General features: G+C 41.8%; 1 protein-coding gene across 1 annotated transcript in view; it reads left to right on the top strand.

Moving 5' to 3' along the window:
• Positions 1-23,318, top strand: part of LOC149440624 (AP-3 complex subunit beta-1-like) — a 116,261-nt gene that overhangs the window by 18,675 nt on the left and 74,268 nt on the right. The window contains exons 4-5 of the mRNA XM_089658381.1: positions 12,270-12,365; positions 22,583-22,743. Of these exons, the coding sequence (XP_089514507.1) occupies positions 12,270-12,365; positions 22,583-22,743 (257 nt within the window). The remainder of the gene's footprint in view (positions 1-12,269; positions 12,366-22,582; positions 22,744-23,318) is intronic.

The following is a 23,318-nucleotide window of genomic DNA, read 5'->3' as shown; positions in this document are numbered from 1 at the left end:
GAATTTAAATTTTTTTATACTAGTAATGGCGACTTATAGCGGGACTGCGGTGGGCATTCTGACACTGGGTACTTTATGCTATTTTACATGATGTGCTGTGTGTTTTACTAGGGAGACATGCTGCTGTGTATTTCTTCTGTGCAGAGAGATACACAGCAGCATGCCCTTGCTGGCTGGAGAGAGACCTGTGTTTACCCCTGTCAGTTCTACACGGCGATCGCCTGGTGTTGATGGGGAATCTCCAGCCGGGATCTGGTGATTGACATGCCTAGCCGCCAATGGCGCCCCCTACCCGAAAATGCAAATCACGTGTATATATACACGTGATTTTGCGCAGCCCTGCCGCCCTGTAGCAGAAATTCTACTATAGGGCAAGCAGTTAATTTATTCCTGTGTTTAAAGCAGTATTAAACCTAAAGTATAATATGTTGCAGCTTACCAATCATTAGATGTAGTGGGTGTATTGGTTTTCTTTTTTTTTTGTCTTTTTTTTTTTTTCAGGCTTTTCCCCCCCCCCTCTGTTTTTTCCTTTTGATCTAGTCAGTAACACACCTCCTGTATTATACAGACCCCACGCTGGATAAAGGAGCACGGGGCAATTTTGGACAGCAGAATTGTCGGTATGGGGGGAGGGAGTGTTTGGAAGTAATAGTAGATTTAAATACAATAATACATTGACGCTGAACTCCAGCTAATACTTTAAAATCAGTTACAGCAAAGAGTTTTTTGTTTCCTTTTGGGATAACGGCTTTACATAAGTTAGCAAATAAATACAGTTATCAAAAAAATTACAGAAGTGCGAGGGGCGTTCAAGTCAAACCAGGACTTTTAATTTTAAAGGTTTAAAAAGGGATGCTAGTGTGGCGGTACTACATACAGTAGTAGGTTGCAAGTGTGTCCTATTACTGATAGGCAATGCACATGTAGCAAGCCAGTCCAGAGACAGTCAATCAAGATGGCAGACACCAGTGTTAGTGCATGCAAGGAATAGCATGTGGTAATGATGTTTCTTGTGAACGAAGGCGTAAAACCTGCAATTATCTGCAGAAGACTTCAGGCACTGTATGGCGATGAGCCGCAGTAAGACATTTTTATGGTGTAAATGTTTCAAAGATGGCCGTACGTCCGCCAATGACAATCCAGGCCGTGGTGGTTTCCAACCCACAGCTGTCATTCCTGTGAACACTTTGCACATTGAACCCCTGATCCTGAATAATCAACACATAACCAGTCGTGAAATTACACAAGAGACAAATCTTTCTGTGGGAACGATGAACACGATGATGAAGTGAAGCAGGCTGTCCTAGGATGGTACTGACAAACATTTCTATGCCGAAACCTTTCAGGCATTACGTAAAAGCTGGGATAAGTGTATAAATGTAGCAGGGGATTATGTTGTTAAAAAAAATGCAGTTTTCACTCCTTGAAATTTGTTTTTATTTTATAAACTCAAAAGTCCCAGTTTAACTTGAACACCCCTCGTACATAAAAATGAAATCTAAAAAGCTGATAATTAGGTACCCCTGTCAGTGTTAAATGATCTGTCTCATCCCTGTAACTGCGAGAGAGCTTTCCAGTTAGAAAAACAACAGACTTGCAGGCTGGATCACCAAAATAGAAGAAATTAAGTCTATAAAAGCAAACGAAGTCCAGCTATCACTAAGAATTGGTAAGCTGCAATATAATGTTTGCTTTTGGGTTTATTACTGATTTAAGATGAGGGTTTTGGGCTTACTGCGGGTAAAGTTTTACTAATGAATTGTAAAGTTGGCTATAAGAGAATACATTCCTACATTTGACCGCTGGTGAAAATAAGTTGAAGCCACAATAAGTGGTTTGTATCAAAGTTTGCAAAATATTATACAGTACATAGAATAAATGAGGACACTGACATTATTTAAGACTTTTATTCCAGTTTGTCACTCGTAAATCAGAAAGTGCTATGATCTCAATTTGCAGCAATGTTGTATATTCTGTTAGGCATTAAACTGAAAAGATGTTTGGTGGCCTTATTACTAACCTGTATAAAGTACCAACATGTTCCACAGTACTGTACATCAGAGGTGCAATTCCAAACAAACATGCACAGAAAGACGGAAGAAAGCTCGCAGTCTGTAAGTGGTGCAGGAGTCATAGATACAAAAGACATGGGAGAAGTGTCTTCAATAATCGATGTCTGTCGCCAAGTGACTAGAGGTGACAGACATTGGTTAGTGAAAGCCTACGGTAGTGAGGAATATGGATATACCATTTTGATGTTTTGGGAGAATGTTTATAACACCTAATTATTGAAATGTTAGAAGAACTGGGAATGCAAAGTGCTGTGAATGCAAATCACAGTAACTGGAGTTTTATTCTTTGGTTGTTTGAAAGCTAGTGAACACAGTGGCACAGAAGGGCAGAATAGGAGGTTTAGAAGGAGAGAGGGCCTTGCTGCGAGCATTCAGAAGATTGGAGAGGTGAGAGTTTTGCTAGTGGGAGACCGAACAGTAAGTTGTTGCTGCAGTAAAGATGAAGACTAATGCAGGCCATAGATGGGGAGAAAAACTGCAGATTTTTCTTTTAAAAAACGAAAAATCGGTTGTTCAAGTGGCCGACGTTACCATCAATGGTAAAAAAAATCGGCCGATTTTCTACCCGTCTAGAGCCGGCAAAAAGTGTCCCTGCAGAGAGCTCTGCTATTTCTTTGACAGTTCTCTGACAATTCCTTGACATTTATAGAAGTTGAAACAATGTATCTATTTGTTTCCATTTAGGATACAGATGTTTTTATTCGGAAACAAATAGATACAATGTTTCAACCGCTGTAAATGTCAAGGAACTGTCAGAGAACTGTCAGAAATAGCGGAGCTCTCTGCAGAGACACTTTTTGCTGGACTGGAATTCTTCTTATTTTCATCCTACTTCTTCTTCTTCTTCTTCTTCTTCATCCTCATCCTCATCCTCTTCTTCTTCATCCTCATCCTCTTCTTCTTCATCCTCATCCTCTTCTTCTTCCTCATCCTCATCCTCTTCTTCTTCCTCATCCTCATCCTCTTCTTCTTCTTCCTCATCCTCATCCTCTTCTTCTTCCTCATCCTCTTCTTCTTCTTCTTCTTCTTCTTCATCCTCATCCTCATCTTCTTCCTCATCCTCCTCTTCTTCTTCATCCTCTTCTTCTTCTTCATCCTCTTCCTCTTCTTCATCCTCTTCCTCTTCTTCATCCTCTTCCTCTTCTTCATCCTCTTCCTCTTCTTCATCCTCATCCTCTTCTTCATCCTCATCCTCTTCTTCATCCTTTTCATCCTCATCCTCTTCCTCTTCTTCATCCTCTTCTTCTTCTTCATCCTCATCCTCTTCTTCATCCTCATCCTCTTCTTCATCCTCCTCTTCTTCATCCTCATCCTCTTCTTCATCCTCATCCTCTTCTTCTTCTTCATCCTCATCCTCTTCTTCTTCATCCTCATCCTCTTCTTCTTCATCCTCATCCTCTTCTTCTTCATCCTCATCCTCTTCTTCTTCTTCATCCTCTTCTTCTTCTTCTTCATCCTCTTCTTCATCGTCTTCCTCTTCTTCTTTTTCTTCTTTTTGTCTTCCTCTTGCAGGTCACTGCTCATGCGCAGATTTTTTATCGGTAAAAAATCGGCCGATTTGCCCACTAATTGCCGCGAAAATCGGCCGATCGGCAAAATCGGCCGATTTTTTTCCAACTTTACCGAAAAAAAAAAAACGGCCAAAATACCGAAAAACGGCCGACCAAATCGCCCACTAACGATCCGAAAATCGGCCGATTTTATTTTCGGCCGAAAAATCGGCCGATTTTCGACCCATCTATGGCCTGCATTAGCCCTGGTTCACACTGATGCAGTGCGGAATTCGCAGCGTTTTCAGTTAAAATTTTGCGCTGCATCACAATCTCACTCCGTTCATTTCGAACCGATGCGGGTGTGTATGTTAACAACACCCTGACATCGGTCCGCAAAACGCGATGTGATGTGCAGAATCAGATCGCATAGGTGTGAATATCCATGCGATCTGATTCTAGTGCAGGGTCCTGCACGTTTTTGGTGTGGTGCGAATAGAGCCATACAAAATGTATGGCTCTGATCGCACCGCATACAAATCGCATGTGATTTGTACAGGAATGCAGTGCGGTTCCTGTGCGAATCACATGGGATTTACTGCACCGCTGTAGTGTGAACCTAGGCTAAGTCTATGAATATGTCTTTAGCTATTATTCTATCATACAGGATATGTATAGCACCAACAGTTTGCACAGCACTTTACGAAATGGAGGGAGACAGTATAGTAGCTGTACTATTCAATACAAGACGGATCAGAAGGACCTGCTTGTCAGAGCTCATAATTGAAATTAGGAATGCATGTCTTCTGCAGTTGTAGAAATGAGACATAACTTGTGCTGTCTGAACCTCTTTGCACATTAGATTAGTGTATTATGTATTGAGCTAAGTTTTTCTTTGCAATAGAGGAATATACTCCGATACAATGGAAAAAGATGTACAGTATATTCATTAAACGAGTTGCATATGAAAAGAGAACTATTGCATATAAAGAAAAAATACGTAGCTGCAATTGTGTCTTCAATACGCCAAGGACCCCAATTGCCTTTCCAGCATTTAGAATCGGCACCCTTGAGGCATATACTTTTTCCTATAGTAGCCCTGGCACTGAGGATAAAGGCAATTCGGGCATTGCTACTTTTACAGGTTACAGGACACATATCATGTATTCTTCACCAATGATTATTGAGAAAGAAGCATATTTGTCTGATGTATGCAGTATGACCAGCTCATTGAAAGCCATCCTCAGTAAGTGAGCTCTTGCTTGCTTTACATTCTTCCTATAAAGAACAGTGCTAGAGTCCCTATCTCCTGTGCTTATATCTATTAAAGTGCTAGTGTCCTAAATTAAATAGAATAAAATATATAGCAGGGCCTGGATACATGACATCATTTAGCACAGAGTGTCCACTCATGGCTAGTAGGAAGCACTAGTGGAGTCGGCGACTCTTCTATGTTTAAGCTGTCATATCTGGGTGCTGGGCTGGGCATGTCATCATGTGAGTTTAATGTGGATGCTTTTAATTATTTAGAAATAAACTTTATCCTATGACTTTTATGAAATTTTAATTTTATTTTTTGGATACGCGTGGGTGAAAAGCTTGGAGGTAATGTCATCACTAAGGGCCCTCTTACACTGATGTGCTTTTAATGCGTTCCATTTGACTTACAATGGAAGGTGTCTTTTGGTGCACTTTTGAAAATCTGCACCAAAGTTGCAGCATGCAGAACTTTTCAATACATAGTGCACCATGCAGCAGTTACATCGGATTTAATGGGAAATCGTTTTCATGCACTTTTTTCATCTTAAAACAGTGTGGCAAAAGCACACCAGTGTGAAAAGGGCCTACCAATTTGTGGATAATATTAATTTGAAGAGCACATTGGGCTGGAAAGAGCACCTTATCGTTGTACTGGTTCTTTCACTCTTGTTCTGGGATTGTTTGTTGAACTGATAATAATTTTTGGCACTAAAGCACATGAACTTTTGAATTATTTCACTAATGGAATTGTATTTATATACAATGGAATGCCACTGATTGGGGCATTATTGATGTGAGATTTTTTTTTTAATGTTGTATATTTTATGGCACTAGCACTTTAATATATAGAAGCACATTGCCTTACTATTTAAAAGTTACTGGCTTACAATTGGTTAAGGTGACTTAAATGCGACTGATTGTTTTACAGAGTGACAGGAGTGCAGGTGTAGCTATAGTCCCGGAGCTTGCCTATTTTTCACATAGCAGCTGCTATCCATTCACAGAAGGCTTTGTATTTTTGAATAGGTTCACCTAGGTGTCCTTTTATGAAACAGATCAGCGGCGATCCTGAGGATCATTGCTGATCTCCGATCATTAGTGGTTTAGGAAACAGATGATCAGCGGAGAACTCTGCTGATCATCTCAGCACACAGATGGCCAGTATATGAAGGAGCAATCTCAGCCTTTCACTGGCGATCTCTGTTCTCCCTTCAGATTCTCCAGCTCAGAGCTGGAGAATTTGGGGATCTGCAAACGAAGCAGCGATAATTTACCGCTGCTTAGTAAATGGTGTTTGACTGATCTCTTACTGTAATCTTGCGAGATTATAGTAAAAGCAGCCGTTTTCCAACGTTTGAAAGCATTTGTAGATCGCTTCTCCCTTCATTCGGAGAACTGATCTACACAGCTTCATAAAACGGCATTCAGAGGAGAAGCTTTGTTGGGAACACCCCCACCCCGCCACCCTATGCACCCTCATAACCCCACCCACCCTGTGGGATTCCAGTTGCTAGTGTTTTATATTGTAGTGTCTACATCACTACTTCAAATTAAACTTTTACCAAGATACAACTGCTTATTGCCTCAGGGCTCACTAGCAGATTCTGGATTGGTTGCCGTCAATGTATATCCTGGGAACCGTACCCAGTCCCTGCATCATTGGGGCCGGTCTGGAATATTTACTTTGGCATGGGACCTTGTGTTCAGTGCTCATCTTGGCATGTGGTGCGATGTGTGTAGTTAGCCACAGAAATCTATACAGGTCAAATGCCTTCTGACTGATACACTTCTGCCCGCTATTTATATTCAATGCAAGAAGCACACCTGTTCATGCCTGATTTTTAGGCTGTATGCACACTGGGCGTTGTAATAACGCTGGTAACGTTAGCTGCGTAAAGTCCTATTAAAAACGTGAGTTTTTCAGCATTTTTTTTTAGCATTTTTGCATTAGTGTTTTTCACACTTGCATTTCTTTTCTTTATTTTTTTTTTTTTTTTGCTCAAAGAGTCCAAAACGTAAGTTTGCAGAATTTTACTGCATTTTACCGCGTTTTTTAGTGTTTGAACATTTTTACAGCTAAAAAACTCCCCAGGAAACCCACTAGTTCTGGGGGTTTTGTCCAGCCAAAAAACATTGATTACAATCTGTGTGCACGGACATATGGGATAACATGCTGGGGGGTTTACTGGCTGTAGAAAAAAATGCCAAAAACAGCCGCTGTAAAAATGTCCAGTGTGCATGAGAACTTAGAAGACAGACACAGAACATTGGTCAGCACCTGGATTATAGGGGCTCACTTTCTGTACATGTGAATAATCACTTGATGTTGCATCCATTTCATGAGGGAAAAAAAGGACCTCATAGCATTTTGGCTATGGACAGCACTGAAGGAAAACTTGCAAAATGCTTAAGGGGAATATTAAAGTGGTATTAAACCTTAAAGCAAGCATTTATTCTATTGTAGCTCATTAATTCTGAGATGTGTTGGCTGCATTAGTTTTCCTTTTCTTTAGGCTATCTTTCTTTCCTGTATTTTAAGTCCAGCTAGTAAGTGTGTTGTTTTTTTGCAACAGAACAAGCTCTTCTTCAAAATTAGCGGTTAGAGTGTTGAGACAAACCATTTACTGCTGACGGGTGATTACAATGATCACTTTTTATTTATTCACGTGAAACCTTTATCCTACAAAAAAAACAAAAGCAGAAAAAACACTCCCCTCCCCTGAGATTAACAATGCTGCTGTCCAACGGCTCCCCTATGCTCCTTCATTCAGAAGGGGGGCACTGTAATACAGGAGGTGTGTTACTGGTAAGATCAGGTGAAAACAAAGGGTAAAAAGCCTTAAAGAATACTAATGCAGCCATTGCACATAAAGGTAAGCTGCAAATATTTTACATTTTTGATTTTGGGTTTACTACTGCTTTAACACAGCTCCCCTCTGATTCTAACTCCCTCTCAGGCATGCAACAAACAACCTATCTAACTGAGGCATATTTTACTGCAGCTATGTCTGACTTTTTTTGCAAAACTCTGCCCTTGTGGAGCCTTTGGTCCCCAGGGCTTTAAATGCGCTCTTCTACCTTTCTACCACCTAAATCTATTCAGGATTATGACCTTGACTCTCCGAACCTCTTCGAAGATGTTGAAGTAGGTTAGTTGGACACACAAGAATTTTGCAGAGGAATTTTCAACTTCTGCAAAGGCTTCACATGTTCTACAGTGAGCTTGCTTATTGATGCGGTGTGTACTAGCCTTTGCCTACAAGCAATGGAGTTTCCTCAGCCTAAACGAGCTCTATGGGGCTATGGAGGTATTTATTCTTCCAAAACTCTTATATCCCATATTTTTGGTTATATCCTATGAAAAATATATGGAAAAATGGTGTGGTGTTGTAGGGGATCCTGCCACCTCTTTTCTCAACAAGCACTGTTGGTGTTGAAGATGTTTCCTCCTTTAAGGATTCGGTTGACAGGCGCTTTTGAAATAGTTTACTCTCGTGGGTCCTGCCTTACAACTGGACATTGCGGCTATGTCCATTTGTCAGGTTGTAGCTAGCTGGACGGACAAGTGAAGATAGAACACGATTCTATATTGGAAGACTGTTCTCCCAGAACAACTGCAGCTTATGCCATTAGCACTGCTATTTTGTGCTTATTGTCTGGACTGTTCTGTTCAAGGTTCCAAAACCAGATGGAGGTATTCAGTCCACTTAGGTCTTCTGACCCTTGAACAGATATTTGCGCATCCCCAGATTTCGCAAGGAGTCTGCAAGATCTGTTATTTCTCTGCAATCAAAGGAATTTTTGGCATCAAGATGCTTATCTTCACATTCCCGTTTTTCCCATACTTCAATGCTTTGTTGTGGGAGACCAACACTCCAGTTTGTCACCTTCCGTTTCGTATTGTACTCCGCACCAAGATTCTTCACAGTTCTCATAGCACTCATGACACAGGATACCTAGATGACTTGTTGCTGAAAGATTCCTCAGCTACAGTCTTGTCTTCTAACATGCAAAAGGATGATTCAGCTTCTTCAGACTTTCAGATAATCAACTTAAGATTTTTTTTCTGAGGTTCAGCTGGCAGACTCTCAGATCAACCAGGCATGTGTCAGCTCGCTTCTGCATGAGCGTTCTGGGCCTCATGGTGGCCTCCTTTTGAGGTTGTTCCCTGTACTCAGTTCCACTACAGACCTTTGGAGCTCAATTTTCCCACAATTTTGGTCAAAAAGATCCCTTCTTTGAATCGCCTACTACTTCTGTCAAGCCAGGGAAAAATCACTGTGGCATGGTGGACTTCGAACACAGCCAATCTGGGAAACCATTAATCCCCTTTTACCTGGAGGGTGGTAAAGATGGATGCCAGCCTGTCATGGCCTCCAGATTCTACAAGTCACTGGACAGGTTTGTAACCATATCCAGGGATCCTCTGGCCTTCATCTGTCCTACAGATGCCTGATTGCCATTCATAGACGCCATGCTACAGTTTCTATAAGGGCTTGTTCACAGTTGACTACATTCCTAACTCTTCAAAAACGCCCGTATAGCGTTACTATGGGCCTTAGACAGGCGTTGATGAGCTTTAGTATTGGCGTTTTACAAGTGTTAAAAACACTCCCCAAACACCCTATGCGTGGTTTCGAGGCATTTTATAAGCGTTTTACAAGAGTTAAAACTGCACCACAAACACCTATTATAAACTCTATGACATTAACGTGCTGCAACCACACTGCAAATGCCTGCCAGGGCGTTTGAGGAGTGTCACCTTAGACTTGAATGGGAGGCTTTGAAAGGTTTCAAACTTCTCCTGACTCTACATGAGACTTAAATTTTGAAGCAACGCTAATGCTGCATGTTTTGATAATGTGAACAGCAGTGTGTGCTGCCCATAGTATTATTTCCATAGGCGTTTGAGGAGCATTGTTAATGCATCTCAAATGCCTGCGTTCAAAGCCATTGTAAACTAGGCCTAAATGACAAAGAATCTCTAAATGGGAGATGGGCAGATAATTGATGGCTCTGCCCCCTCTGCTCTAGTATGGCTTGTATGAATGGCGGATTGGGCAGCAAAAGGCAGGCATAGTCAAGCTCTCTTGATGAGAGCTTCTGACAGCCCTCTAGCGATATAACCCCCACCATACTGAAAGATTAGAAGGTGAGGAAGGGGGTAGCATAAATGAAGATTTCTACTGAAAGCAGAAGAATCCGGGTAAGGGACACAACATACTAATTGTAAGTTATGTCTTCTGTGCTGATTTTTCTTTTTTTTGTTTTAGCTAAGTTTAGGCTTTAAGATAATATTTGACTTGTAAATTCTGTTTCTTGGAGTACAGTACTTCTGTTCTGTTTCACCTTATAGTTTGCTGCAAAACTGAAGTCCCATAGAGTAGGTTAGGTTATACAGTATGAGGGTGCACAGGGGGTCATTCCCGGCAAAGCTGTTGCCATTGTCCATTCGCTTTAAAGTGGTGGCATATAACCATGATCTATGACTACAGATTTTGTGTTCTGTACTGTACTTCAAGATATGCAAGTCAAATTTCCCATTTTTGTGAAGCATTAACTGTCCCGCTTCCTGAACAGTAGCTATAAAGTTAGATTTCTGCAGGTTGTCAGCTATAATTTTTGTCTTCTTACCTGTTCCAAGCTTCGATCTTAGAGTACACATGAGCTCCTGTTTTGTGCAGTTTATTCATTTTTTTCTTTGCTCAGTTTTTTATGCATAACTACTCACAGGGTTGAGTTGGACCAAGGTGGATGTCTACCAAGTTATGGCCATCTAAGTGGCTTACCAAGTGGTCTTATAAACTGATCCAATTTAAAACGGAACTGCACCCTACACCTGCTTTATGCACCCCCACCCCCCTGCCTTTCTTTTTTCGTCACTTTTGGGGGGGAGCAGGTATCTGGTTTTGACAGAAAACGCATCACAGGTCCCAGAAGATTGTAAGCACATTCACAAGGTGCAGCTGACTGAAGCTGCAAGGAATGACAGGTGGATGCCCATAGTAAACATGCCCACGCTGAGTACCCGAAGACAGGTGACAAAGAAGCGGTTTAGGTGAGCAGGACGCTGGACCCCTGGACAGGTGAGTGTCCTTTTTATTAAAACTCAGCAGCTACGGTATTTGTAGCCGATAATTAATTTAATTTATTCTTATTAACAAAAAGGGTGAAAAAACGCTTTTAAATTGATTTTTTTTTTTTTTTTAGGGGGGAGGGGGGCGTTATGCTGAATTATTCTTTGCTTGCAGTACCAAAGAAAATTAAAGTTTATCTGTAAATTGGAAAGAAATGCAGAATCAAGTAGAAGAGGGTAGAGAAGACAATGCATTTGAGTCTTGAAAATCTTTTTTTTTTTTCTTTCTTTCTTGTACAGTTGTGTGCATAAACTTGTTCTATCACCTGAATGTACAGTACAAGTTTGTGCCTGGAACAGCCCTGACCCCAATGTTATGAATAATTTTCTTCGCAGTAGAAGGTTTAAAGTTAAAACCAGTGGAAGGTTTAAAGTTAAAACCTTTGATTGAAACAAAAGAAAAGTTTTGTTTCATTGTCCCCTTTGTTTCATTGTCTTAAGTAATCACAAAACTGAAAAATCGTGCATAAATCATTCACGCACATTTCTTGTCCTTAATGATTTGAATGCTATTTATCAAATGCTGTCCCATGAATTTCATATTTGGAGCCCAAGCTGCTCTAGTCCTTGTTGGGCTATGTACCAGATGTTAGCAGATGACAAAGGATGCAGAGTGTGAACCTGTACCTTGCTGGTGGTACAGACCAAAATCAAAGGTTTAGTCAATATGTCATGAAGTTTGATGTTCTAGCATTGATAAACTAATTAAACAGACCTTCCTGTGTTGCCCAGGACTAATGCGGCCCCGTTGTGATTAGTTTCACAGCCAGGCATGTAGTACGGCTGAATGGCAGTAAGTGCAGAGAGAGTGGTGTAGTCACGCTTCTCTAAGCGCTCCCTTATCTGGGCACAGAGTGGTTTCAAGCGAAGGAGCCATTCTCAGCAACCCGCTGCCGTTCAGTGCACAGGCCTCTTGTGGTCAGTATTGATTTGCTCTAATCTAAAGCAGAACAAGGACAAGTGTTGTATTTTGAAACCTTCTGTGATTTAATATTGTTATGTCTTTTGCCCCAGCAGCCACAAAAGTGCCTCTCTGGAGATTGAGAGTATATAATTTTGTTTTAAGTCAAAAGTTTGAAAATGTTCTGTGTTGACACATTGAACACACAGAGCATTAAGACGCAGGCTCCTCTTAAGTGTCTATGTAGCCACCTGTTTTCCTTTTTAAACCATTCAACAAATCAACTTGATTTTTTTTATAGTACACTGAGCTCCACTTGAGATACACATTATTGCCAGTGCGATGTGGTGTGTTTTTTTTTTTTTTTTTTTTGTCAGACTAATTTAATTTCTGTTTTTCATGTTTCTTAGATAAAAAAGCTGGTTTATGTTTACCTGGTACGATATGCAGAGGAACAGCAAGACTTGGCTCTGTTATCTATCGCCACTTTTCAGCGTGGTTTAAAAGTAAGTTTCTTCTCTGTGGCTCAGGAAAAATTTGGGTAAATAAAACAATGTATACATTTATGAAGTAGAATGGATTGAACATGCACTCAAAATAACTCCTAAAGAATAAAAGAACATTTAAGAAATTGTTGGAAGTTTTTAAATATGCTTTCCAAAAGTTTCCAAGGAGCGAGATAGAGATATATAATACAAACACACACATGCACACACTCACTCTTAGTCGCCTCTTCTCCCCCACCCATAGCCATATATACTTTCCCTGTAGCCCATCTCCATCAGCTATAATCCCTATCTTCGTACCTAGATCTCATCTTGGCCAGGTATAGTGATACTCAATAATTGCATAGCTCTTTGTTGTCGACCTTGTCAAACAGCAGACCACTGCACATGGGACATGGCTTTCACCATGTACTGAATTATGTCATAGAATTTTGATCACAAGTAACACAGCACAGTGCTGCATAACATAACACATCAGTTGTCAGCACAGTAGGGTTATAAGGAGAGATTTGTTGTTACAGGCCTGTAATCATTAAACATGGTGTTGTCAGCAATGGCAGTGTTAGCTTGGAGCCATGATACAATTGATGATTTACAGCAGGGCTTAAAATTTCGAGTCTAGACCTACTAGCCAGGCACAAACCTTACTCTCCACCAGTTGCCCCACCCAACCTTGCCCAGGTCCGCCACCACGCCTCCTTAAAGCTTATGAAATTACATTTTTCTTTAGAATAAAGAGTCCAAAATATAAAAAACTGCAATTATAACATAGCTTTATTATGTCAATTTAAACATAACAGCAATAGCTTAATAGCAATAGGGTGCAATTACAGCCAAAAAGGTGAGGGCGGGACGAGCTGCGGCTCTGCATGTGAATTGATACGCAGAGCAGCGGCTCGGGTGCCCCATAGCAAGCTGCTTGCTCTGGGGGCACTCAGCAGGAGGGAGGGACCAGGAGCGCAGGCGGGGGACCCAAGAAGAGGAGGATTGGGGCTGCTCTGTGCAAAACCACTACACACAGCAGGTAAGTATAGACATGTTTGTTATTTTTTCTTTTTCAAAATAAAATTGCCTTTAAAATCACTTGAACCTCTGACGGGCAGTTTAGCCACACTCTGAAAAGCAATCCACTATGGATCACTTTTCAGAGCAATGAGATAGTGTGAACCTACCCTAAATGTGTGGAGATGTTTGCAAAGTCAGTTTAAAAACTTCAGAATAATAGGAGCAGAGTGGGAATGACTGAAATCCAGGGGGAAATCAATGTATGCTTTGAGGCCAGACCACAGAAGCCAAGAGTTACCCCACAGAGATGAAGGCAGCGCTCTCTGTCAGGGCCCCCCTCACCTGCACTCAGTCAGGCCCAGGACACTCCATGCAGGCAGGTGACCTGCCCCCAATCCCATGCCCTGTCCCCTGACACTCACCCTGTCATTGCTGTTGTTGTGCTCGGGCTTCCTTGAGCCTCTCCTCCGGAGCTCAGACATGTCGCTGTGTGTGGTAATGAGGGCTCTGGATTAGCAGCAGGTAAGTAGATGGAGGGATCAGTGGGGAGGGGGCGGGTCCTGGCACTTCCGGAAGAAGTGTGGGCTCCTCTACTCCCAGCCTGTTGCCAAGGGACACCAAGGGCTTCACTGCTAGCGCGGGCAGTCCTGGAGGTGACGGCGAGCTGCACCTTCCCCTCCTCTCCCTTCTGACAGCAGGGCAGGGCGAGCTCAGTGAGAAAGGGCCACTGTCCATTCACATCGTACTGGGAGTGGCCGTGTGGACCGCACCCCCCCCACACCTGCCTCGGGACGCCACTGCTCGCCACACAAGGATTTCCCCACGCATTGGGCGAGCAGCTTTTTCAAGCCCTGATTTACAGTATATGCAGGTGAAACTCAAAAAATTAGAATATCGTGTAAAAGTTCAATATTTAAGTGTATCCTTCAATATTTAAGTGTAAAAGTAATATTTCATGAGCTGTAAGCCATAATCATCACAATTATGACAAATCACAGCTTGAACTATCTTGCTTTGCATGTAATGAGTCTGTCTCATATATTACTTTCATCTTTTAAGTTGCATTACTGAAATAAATGAACTTTTGCACGATATTCTAATTTTTCGAGTTTCACCTGTACAAGTCAGAGAGGTTTGCATCATAATCCAGCAGGCAATGCAGAGAACACAGTGTAAAGCCAGCCTCTGGAGAAGAGTTATTATTATACAGGATTTATATAGCGCCAACAGTTTGCGCAGCACTTTACAAAATGAAGGCAGACATTACAGTTACAATACAATTTGGTACAAGAGGAAACAGAGGGCCCTGCTTGTTAGAGTTTACAATCTAGGAGGAAGGGTTGAGTGATACAAAAGGTAATTGCTGTGGGGGGGATGAGCTAATGGAGGAAATTAATGGCGGTTTACTAGCTAGAAGCAGGGTAGAGTTGACCTCTGATTGTAGAGTGATCTGCATTATTCTACAGCAGTCTGTAGTTTGGTAACTGGTCACTAACCTTTCATAAAGCTCACAGAAGGGGGGGGGGGACTAATCAATGAAGGGGTACACTGGGGGCTAATGCTTTCAACATACATGTGCTAGTAGCAACTCACTTATGGGCTAATGTTCATACACTGGAGATTGTTCAGTATGTGGGTTAGCACACATGGTGGGAACTGGTCACTAAGGGGTTAAGCCTAGTACACACAATGAGAAAATCTTATGAAAAATATTGTTTTGATCTGATCGTTAGTACACAGCTGACAGTTCATGTGAAATTAACTGCAGAGACCAGCACGAAAATTTTTCTCAATATGATACCAGAACAAAGGAATTGCGTTTAATCAGTACAGTATTAGTCCATACAAAAATTGAGTGACCAAGACCGCGCATGCTCATAAATGAAAAAATACATTACAATATGATACAATACATTACATCACTTCCGAAGTTGTATTCTGTCTTACGAGAATTTTCGGAACCTTAGTAACCTCTTCATTTTCAATATGAGACTAGCATGCTAAAAAAAAAAAATCATTTGTCCGATATTCTCGTTGTTTGTAAGAGGCTTTAACGGGTACTTTCTAGAGCTTGGCCTGTAAATATTGAGGGGCTAATGCTCATACACCGCTGGTGTAGAAACGTTAGTGAATTCTGCATAAGGAGGAATGGAGTATGTACGTGTGTGCGTATGTACGTCATGTAGGATACAAGGGAAAGTCTGCTCTGTGTGCTGGAGATTGGATTTTACTGGCAACACAAGCTGTTTGCAGCTGCATTTATTACTGAAGGCACAGAATCCCTCAATGGGAACCTAAAAATGACAATCTGGCTTTAAACCTACAGTATAATGAATGTGTGCATATTTTACATGACCCATTCTACATGTACAGTACAAAATCATGTCCACAACCTACTCCCAATTTAACAATTATGCTCTTCATGAGCGACTGGACCAGTGTAATTGTGCACATACCATACCTGGCTAATCCCCCTGGAAGCTGTAAATCCCCCAGGAATCTCCTTTTTGCTTCTGGTACTGTGCTAAGCAGCTGCCCTGCTGCATTCTGACCACAGGAAGTCAAGCACTCGGCATGGGTGCCATTCGTTGAATGTTTGACATTTTCTGACTGAATGCAAAGCATTTTCTGACTAGATGAAGTGTAGAGTGGGGCATCACTGCTGTTTAGTCAGATAATGATTTGCATAATATCTCCATTACTTGCTTCACGTTGTTTATCCTGAATAGTGTGCATTTATACACTCTGGAACTATCAGCAACCCGGGATTGTGTTTGGATGATATTCACATATTAAGTGCTAAACTGTTGCCACTCAGACCTTAGTCTAAGGTGGGTGACTGGATGTCAAATCGCACCATAGGTCTCACATTTTACCACCACTTTTGCCTGGGGCCCTTTTATAAGGTACTAAGATGACCCTTTTAGGATTTTGCTACAGAACAGTTGCCACCTGGTTGCTATGTACTGTCACAGACACACTTGCTCCATTTCTGTACCCTACTCTGAGTATCCCACAGAGGAATACAATCACTGTTGGTAATGGTGGAAACCAGGCATTAATACCGTATCCATATCACTATAGGTAATGCCATAGTTAAGCTGGAAGTGAGCAGTGTTAGACGTCTGTGGTGCAGTTTTACCTAAGGGAAGGAATATCATGGAGGCGTAGAACCGTCTTGTCAGTGGGGCTTTGTGCTAGACTAGGAAGATCCCTTAGGAGGGAACATGAGCAGATAGCCAGAAAAAAGAACGTGATGGCATTAGGAAACAGCATAGAGAGGAATATGATGACTGTCTGTCAGGAATGGACTGGCCAGCAATGGTGGGACTCGCCTGCCTTATGAGCTGCAGTACCAGGGCTGGCCAGCGGGTGCTCCCAGCAATCAGAGACTCAACCTTGCAGCCAGTCAAACACCTGGAACTGATTATACTGGTGTATTTAAGGGATGGCCAGACCTGCAGACTCTGCCTTGGTGTGTGTTTCTCCTGGGCCCTGTATCCTGTTCCTGCTCCCTGTTCCTGTCTGATTCGTTGCTGACCCTGCTCTGATCCCTGGCTTTGTCTGACCATTCTCCTGCTCCTGATCCCTGGCTTGTCTGACCATTCTCCTCTGCCTGACCCTCTGTACCACGCTGCCCGCTACCTGCTGAACCTGGCTTGTGACCCCGACCATTCTCCGCTTGCTCCCCCTGTACCTACCTGCCCGATTGATATTGACCCGGCCTGCCTGACGACGCTTGTATTGTATGTACTGTCATCTGTGGGTGGTTGGTTTGGTTTGTTTGCACTGTGTTATGTTTTAGTATTGCACTGCGTTTATGTTTGTATTGTTAGTGTCAATAAATTATATTGTTTATAACATATCTGAAGTCTGCGTTTCCCTGCGTCAGTCACATACCTCTGGTCATACCCGGGAGCCCTGACACTGTCACATGGAGGGCTGGAAAGTTGTATGGGTAAAGAAAAAGAACAAGGAGAGACGGGGGAAACCAGGTCAAGGAAGATGAGGTACTGGATGAGGCAGCAAATGGAAACAGGCCAACTTTTAAAAAGGAGGGGAAAGGGGCAGAGGAATAAAGACCAAGAATCTAGGCTCAACCTGCCAGAATACATTTGAAGCAGTCTGTAAAGGTTCACTCGTTTCAGTAAAACCACATTTTGCAACATTTTCTCTCTTCCTTTCAAAGAATTTACCTGTTCCATATGGCTGATGTCTTCAACGTTGAGGCATCATTCTGAAATGGTGGGTGGAGTGGTGGATTTCCAGAGTGCTGGGATACAGAAATGGGCTGCATTAAATTGATTGTAAAGGTTTATTTTTTTTGTTTTTTAAAAATAACAAACCTGTCATACTTACCTGCTCACTATGTTGGAAAAAGGATCACCCCTTTTGCTTCAGTATTTTGTTGAACCACCTTTTGCTTTAATTCCAACCTTTAGTCTGTTTGGATATATCTCTACTAACTTTTTTGCACATCTAGACTTTGCAATATTTGCCCATTCTTCTTTGCAGAACTGCTCACGTTCAGTTAAATTTAATGACTGTGGACTGCAGTCTTCAAGTCATTCCACAGATTTTCAATGGGGTTTAAGTCTAGAGTCTGACTATGCCATGCAAGGACATTCACCTTTTTATCCTTCAACCACTGTGTGGTCATTTTTGCTGTGTGATTTGTGTCATTGTCATGTTGGAAGGTAAACCACCTTCTTCCCATTGACAACTTTCTGGCAGAGGGCAGCAGTTTTTCCTCAAGAATTTGACTGTATTTTGCCCCATCCATTTTTCCTTCTATTCAGACAAGTGCTTCGGTCCCTGCTTAATATTGTTGTCACATGCACACAATGACCACTCTTTATTATAAATTCCTTCAACTTCTTCAGAGTTGCTGTAGTCCACTTGGTAGCCTCTGACCAATTTCCTCCTGACTCTTTCATCCAGTTTGGAGTGATGTCCTGATCCAGCGAGGGTCTGTGTTGTACCAAATACCTTTCACTTATTAATAATAGACTTTACTGTGCTTCTAGGCATTGATAAAGCCTTTGAAATTTGTTCTATCCATCTCCTGACTTGTGCCTGTCCACAATTTTATCCCAGAGATCTTTTGACAGTGCCTTGCTACCCATTATTATTATTATACAGGATTTATATAGCGCCAACAGGTTGCACAGCGCTTTACAAAATGAAGGTAGACATTACAGTTACAATACAATTTGGTACAAGAGGAAACAGAGGGCCCTGCTCGTTAGAGTTTACAATCTAGGACCCATAGATTGTTTGCTTCAGTTGCACTATCGGGGACTAAAATGCTCCTGGAAAGCTCTTTTCATGCTGAGCTAATCAAAATGACCACAGCTGATCACAGTTGAAAGTCAAATTGCTTTGTATGTCATTCAGAAGATGATTGGCTACACCTGATTGCATTTAAAAGTCATTTTTAGGAGGAGGGGGAGGGGTGATCCTTTTTCCAACTCAGTGATTTTTGTTTTTTTTTATTCTGACATGTTGGTGTTATAGTTTTCACTTGGATGTTATACGTTGCACTGGGTAAATACAGCTGGATAAAACAAAAACTGTGTCTGTCTTAATTTCAGGCTGCAAAGCAAAAAAAAAAGTGATTATTTTAAAGAAGGGTGATTCTTTTCTATACCCACTGTAAGTCAAATTTTAGGCTTTCCTCCATTTGGAAGTTTAGTTTTACTGAGAACTTACAAGGGTTAGTACTTTAAAGGGATGCAGACACTGCAGTTTTTCAGGGAACAAAGAGTGCACCAGGCTGTGACGATCGTGGCGTCAGACCCCCGACCTTCTCACCAAACTCGTGACCGAAGGACTGACCAATCTAAAACCGCGATGTCACGTGCGTAACAATGCCACGCCCAGCTGCACCCTGCACAACGATTTTCCAGCTAATTGGACCACAATCTATGTACCAGCAGCCTGGGAGCGATTGTTACTGGGTTAGGTTAATTACGCAAATAACCCTTCACACTGCCACCACCTCCTTTTTGTACAGAGAAAGAGGAAACTCTGCGCTATATCAGCTATAACACTATAATGGTTGAGATAATTGCCTGTATAACCCGGTCACCGCAGGCTGGTTATACAGAGGGTTAAACAAACACAGCAGCGTTCTTTTAGAGGCAGGAATTCATAAATTGCAATAAGGAGCTATAGAAACAGTTCAACACTTTCAGAAGGAAAGATTTATTACCAAAAGGTCAAAAGGGTGCAATAAAAATATTTATAGAAAAAAGATGTAACCAATATATATATATAAATATACAAAGAACAGCACAGCAAAGAAATAACAGAGAGAAGGTAGAGGGTTAAAGTACTTGCCAAAGTCCTGGGTTAGCAGATCAAGGTTCAGAGCGAAAGAGTACGGGTCTCCGCAGGTGGTTCTGATGTTAAAAGGGAGAATTCTTCAATTTAACTCTCTTAGGCCTGAAAACCCATTTTCTAGTTCCCCAGCAGGGGGTGTCTTTGAAGTCAAGGACCAATACACCGTTTAGGGAGGGATCGTCTGGGCGTAGGCCTAAAATAGAGCCAAGATCTCTTGTAGTTCATATTTTGGCTCATAACTTTCCATATGCACAAGTGACATTCCACCCGCGGGTAGATTATTATGCAGACATATCTGAGGAATGATTAGATATGAAATATGAAATTATTCACTGGTTCAAGAGATCTACTTTCCTGCTTTCCTCTGTATTCCAGCCAAGGAGAGTGACCTATCAAACTGTTTGTCTCCTCATGGCCAATTTGAAGATATGCCTGGTTTTTCTGTAAGTCTCTCATAATCCAAGATATGAGACTCAGGGAAAAAATGGATTTTAAAAGTGTTATCTGGTTGGTGCTGTGTTGGAATGTCTTTTAACTCCTGGGAAGGCTTGCATTACCTTTTATGAGGTGCTATATTGCACAGCTTTCTTAGACAGCCAGGCACTCAGCTCAGAGAAGTGTATAGCTCTGGGCTCCCTGCTGGGCTCTGCCCGGCCTGGGACACTCTTAACACACAGGCCATATGTCAATGTGTATGAACAGAGAGGAAGGGGGGGGGGAATGAGGGGGAAATATGTTTGTCAGGATGGTTAACCCTTCGCCAAGATGGAGGTTGAAGCCAAAATGTTTGAACCGCGTCCATCTCTGGGTGTACGCTTGCTACACAGGCGATTATAATTTCCCAGACCCTTACATTCACATGATGAAACAAACCCTGCAACAAATTCTAATATAACCTTTGCAATGTACAGCCCTGGCCAAAAGGCTTGAGATGACACGCATTTTATTTTACCTGCAAGGAAACACGTGCAGTCACCATTGCTTTGCACAAAAAGGGATTCACAGGCAAGGAAATTGCTGCTACTAAGATTGCACCTAAATCAACCATTTATCGGATCATAAAGTACTTCAAGGAGAGAGATTCAGTTGTTGTGAAGAAGGCTTCAGGGCGCCCAAGAATGTCCAACAAGCGCCAGGACTGTCTCCTAAAGTTGATTCAGCTGCAGGATTGGGGCACCACCAGTGCAGAGCTTGCTCAGGAACGGCAGCAGGCAGGTGTGAGTGCATCTGCACTCCCAGTGAGGTGAAGACTTTTGGAGGATGACCTGGTGTTAAGAAGGGCAGCAAAGAAGCCACTTCTCTGCAGGAAAAACATCAGGGACAGACTGATATTCTGAAAAAGTTAGAGATTGTACTGCTGAGGCCTGGGGTAAAGGCATATTCTCTGAAGAATCCCCTTGGGGCATCCGGAAAAAACCTTGTCTGGAAAAGAAAGGGTGAGCATTACCATTGGCCCTGTGTCATGCCAACAGTAAAGCATCCTGAGACCGTTTGTGTGTTGGGATGCTGCTCTGCTAAAGGAGTGGGCTCACTCACTATTTGCCTAAGATCACAGCCATGAATAAAAAATGGTACAAAAACATCCTCTGAGAGCGACTTCTCTCAACCATCCAAGAACAGTTTGGTGATGAACAATGTCTTTTCCAGCATGATGGAGCACCTTGCCATAAGGCGAAAGTGATAACTAAGTGGCTTGAGGAATAAAACATCAAACTTTTGAGTCCACGAAACTCCTCAGACCTTAATCCCATTGAGAACTTGTGGTCAATCCTCAAAAGGCGGGTGAAAAAAAAAAGTCTGACTAACTCCAAGCATTGATCATGCAAGTATGGGCTGCCATCAGTCAGGATGTGGCCCATAAGTTGATCGACAGCATGCTATGGTGAATTGCAGAGGCCTTGAAAAAGAAAGGTCAATATTGACACTTTGCATAAACTTAATGTAATTGTCAATAAAAGCCTTTGACACTTATGAAATACTTGTAATTATACTTCTGTATACCATAGTAATGTTTGACAAAAAGATTTAAAAACACTGAAGCAGCAGACTTTGTGAAAATAAATATTTGTGTCATTCTCAAAACTTTTGGCCAGGGCTGTACATCTATCACCAAGAAAACATTGTTTTTTTTTTCCCTCAATAAAAGTGGAGTAACACTTAAGACCCCCTTCTTTTGCACATGGGGCCATCCAACTGCAGCAAGTCCCTCCCAGGAGTTTGATGCAGATGTGAATGATGTTATTAAAACGTGTCCGGAGAAGAAAAGGTGAGCATTACCATCGGCCCTGTGTCATGACAACAGTAAAGCATCCTGAGACCATTCATGTGTGGGGATGCTTCTGGGCCATAAATAAAGAATGGTACAAAAACATCTTCCGTGAGCAACTTCTCCCAACCATCCAAGAACAGTTTGGTGATGAACAATGCCTTTTCCAGCATTTTGGTGCTCTGAATAATGCATGGCAGTTCATTTTGGGTGAACAGACCCCCAAGGACCCAATCTAACTTTTGTTACATTAATAAACATATGGTGCATATCATGCATTTTATGGCACACTGCTAAGACAGCCAATTCTTTTTGTATGGGTTAGTTGCACAACTTAATGCCTGCAGACATGCAAATTAGCACATTTTTAGCAACACCGCATACTACAATGCACACATTTTTATATGCAGTAGGTAAACAAGCCTTATAATGTTGGCTTGTGTATGTTTAATGCGCGTGCACACACGTTTTGTTTTTTGTTTTTTTATGAAATTGTACAAAATGTGAGGTATGCAGGTCATGTTGTGTTTTTCATATTTGTTTTATAAGTTATCATGAATTTGTGGTCTTTGCACGAATATTTACAACATTTCTTTTTTAGGATCCCAATCAGCTGATACGTGCAAGTGCACTGAGAGTCCTATCCAGTATCCGTGTGCCAATTATTGTCCCAATAATGATGCTAGCTATAAAAGAGGCTGCAGCAGACTTGTCTCCATATGTACGGAAGACAGCAGCACATGCCATCCAGAAGCTTTATAGGTAAGATGGCTCCACTCCTTGATTCTTTTCCGCCTCAGATAGACATAACTGCTTTATGCTTTTCATTGTGACTGGAGTCTTGTGACCATGGCTCGGATTCTATCTTCCTTCATACCCTGCATACTCTGGAGTGCTACTTCAGTTTAAACTGCTACCATTTTATATCCTTTCATCAACAATGACCTGAAATGTTTAATTAAAGGTTACGTTCACCTTTTGGGAAAAATTAAATGTGCATATGATTGCTGAAAAAAAAATGCATGCATGCATTTATTTTTTTTGTAGGAGCCAGCAATGCACTGCAATGTTAGATTCTTGCAAAAAAGCCCTACAGCCTGTGCCTCTGTTCGGGCTGTCAGTTTGAAAACTGCAGGGCTTGTAAATGAACTATGAAGGCTCTCCAATTCCCCCTCAGAGTTCATTGAGAACTACAAGCTGTCTGCTGTGGTGGAAGATGGGAGTTGTAGCTCTCTTATTCACAGATCACTGTGAATAATGACGTGGCAGATCCATATGTAGGCCTACTCTATGCATTCCTCATAAATGACAATGTAATTTATGACGAAAGGTGTAGA

Source organism: Staurois parvus, unplaced genomic scaffold, assembly GCF_062004578.1.
Source record: "Staurois parvus isolate SC_StPar_1 unplaced genomic scaffold, SC_StPar_1.0 ptg001065l, whole genome shotgun sequence".
In the NCBI taxonomy this organism is placed as follows: domain Eukaryota; kingdom Metazoa; phylum Chordata; class Amphibia; order Anura; family Ranidae; genus Staurois; species Staurois parvus.
Note: the sequence above shows the minus strand (reverse complement) of the source record. Positions and strands in the feature narration are given on the sequence as shown.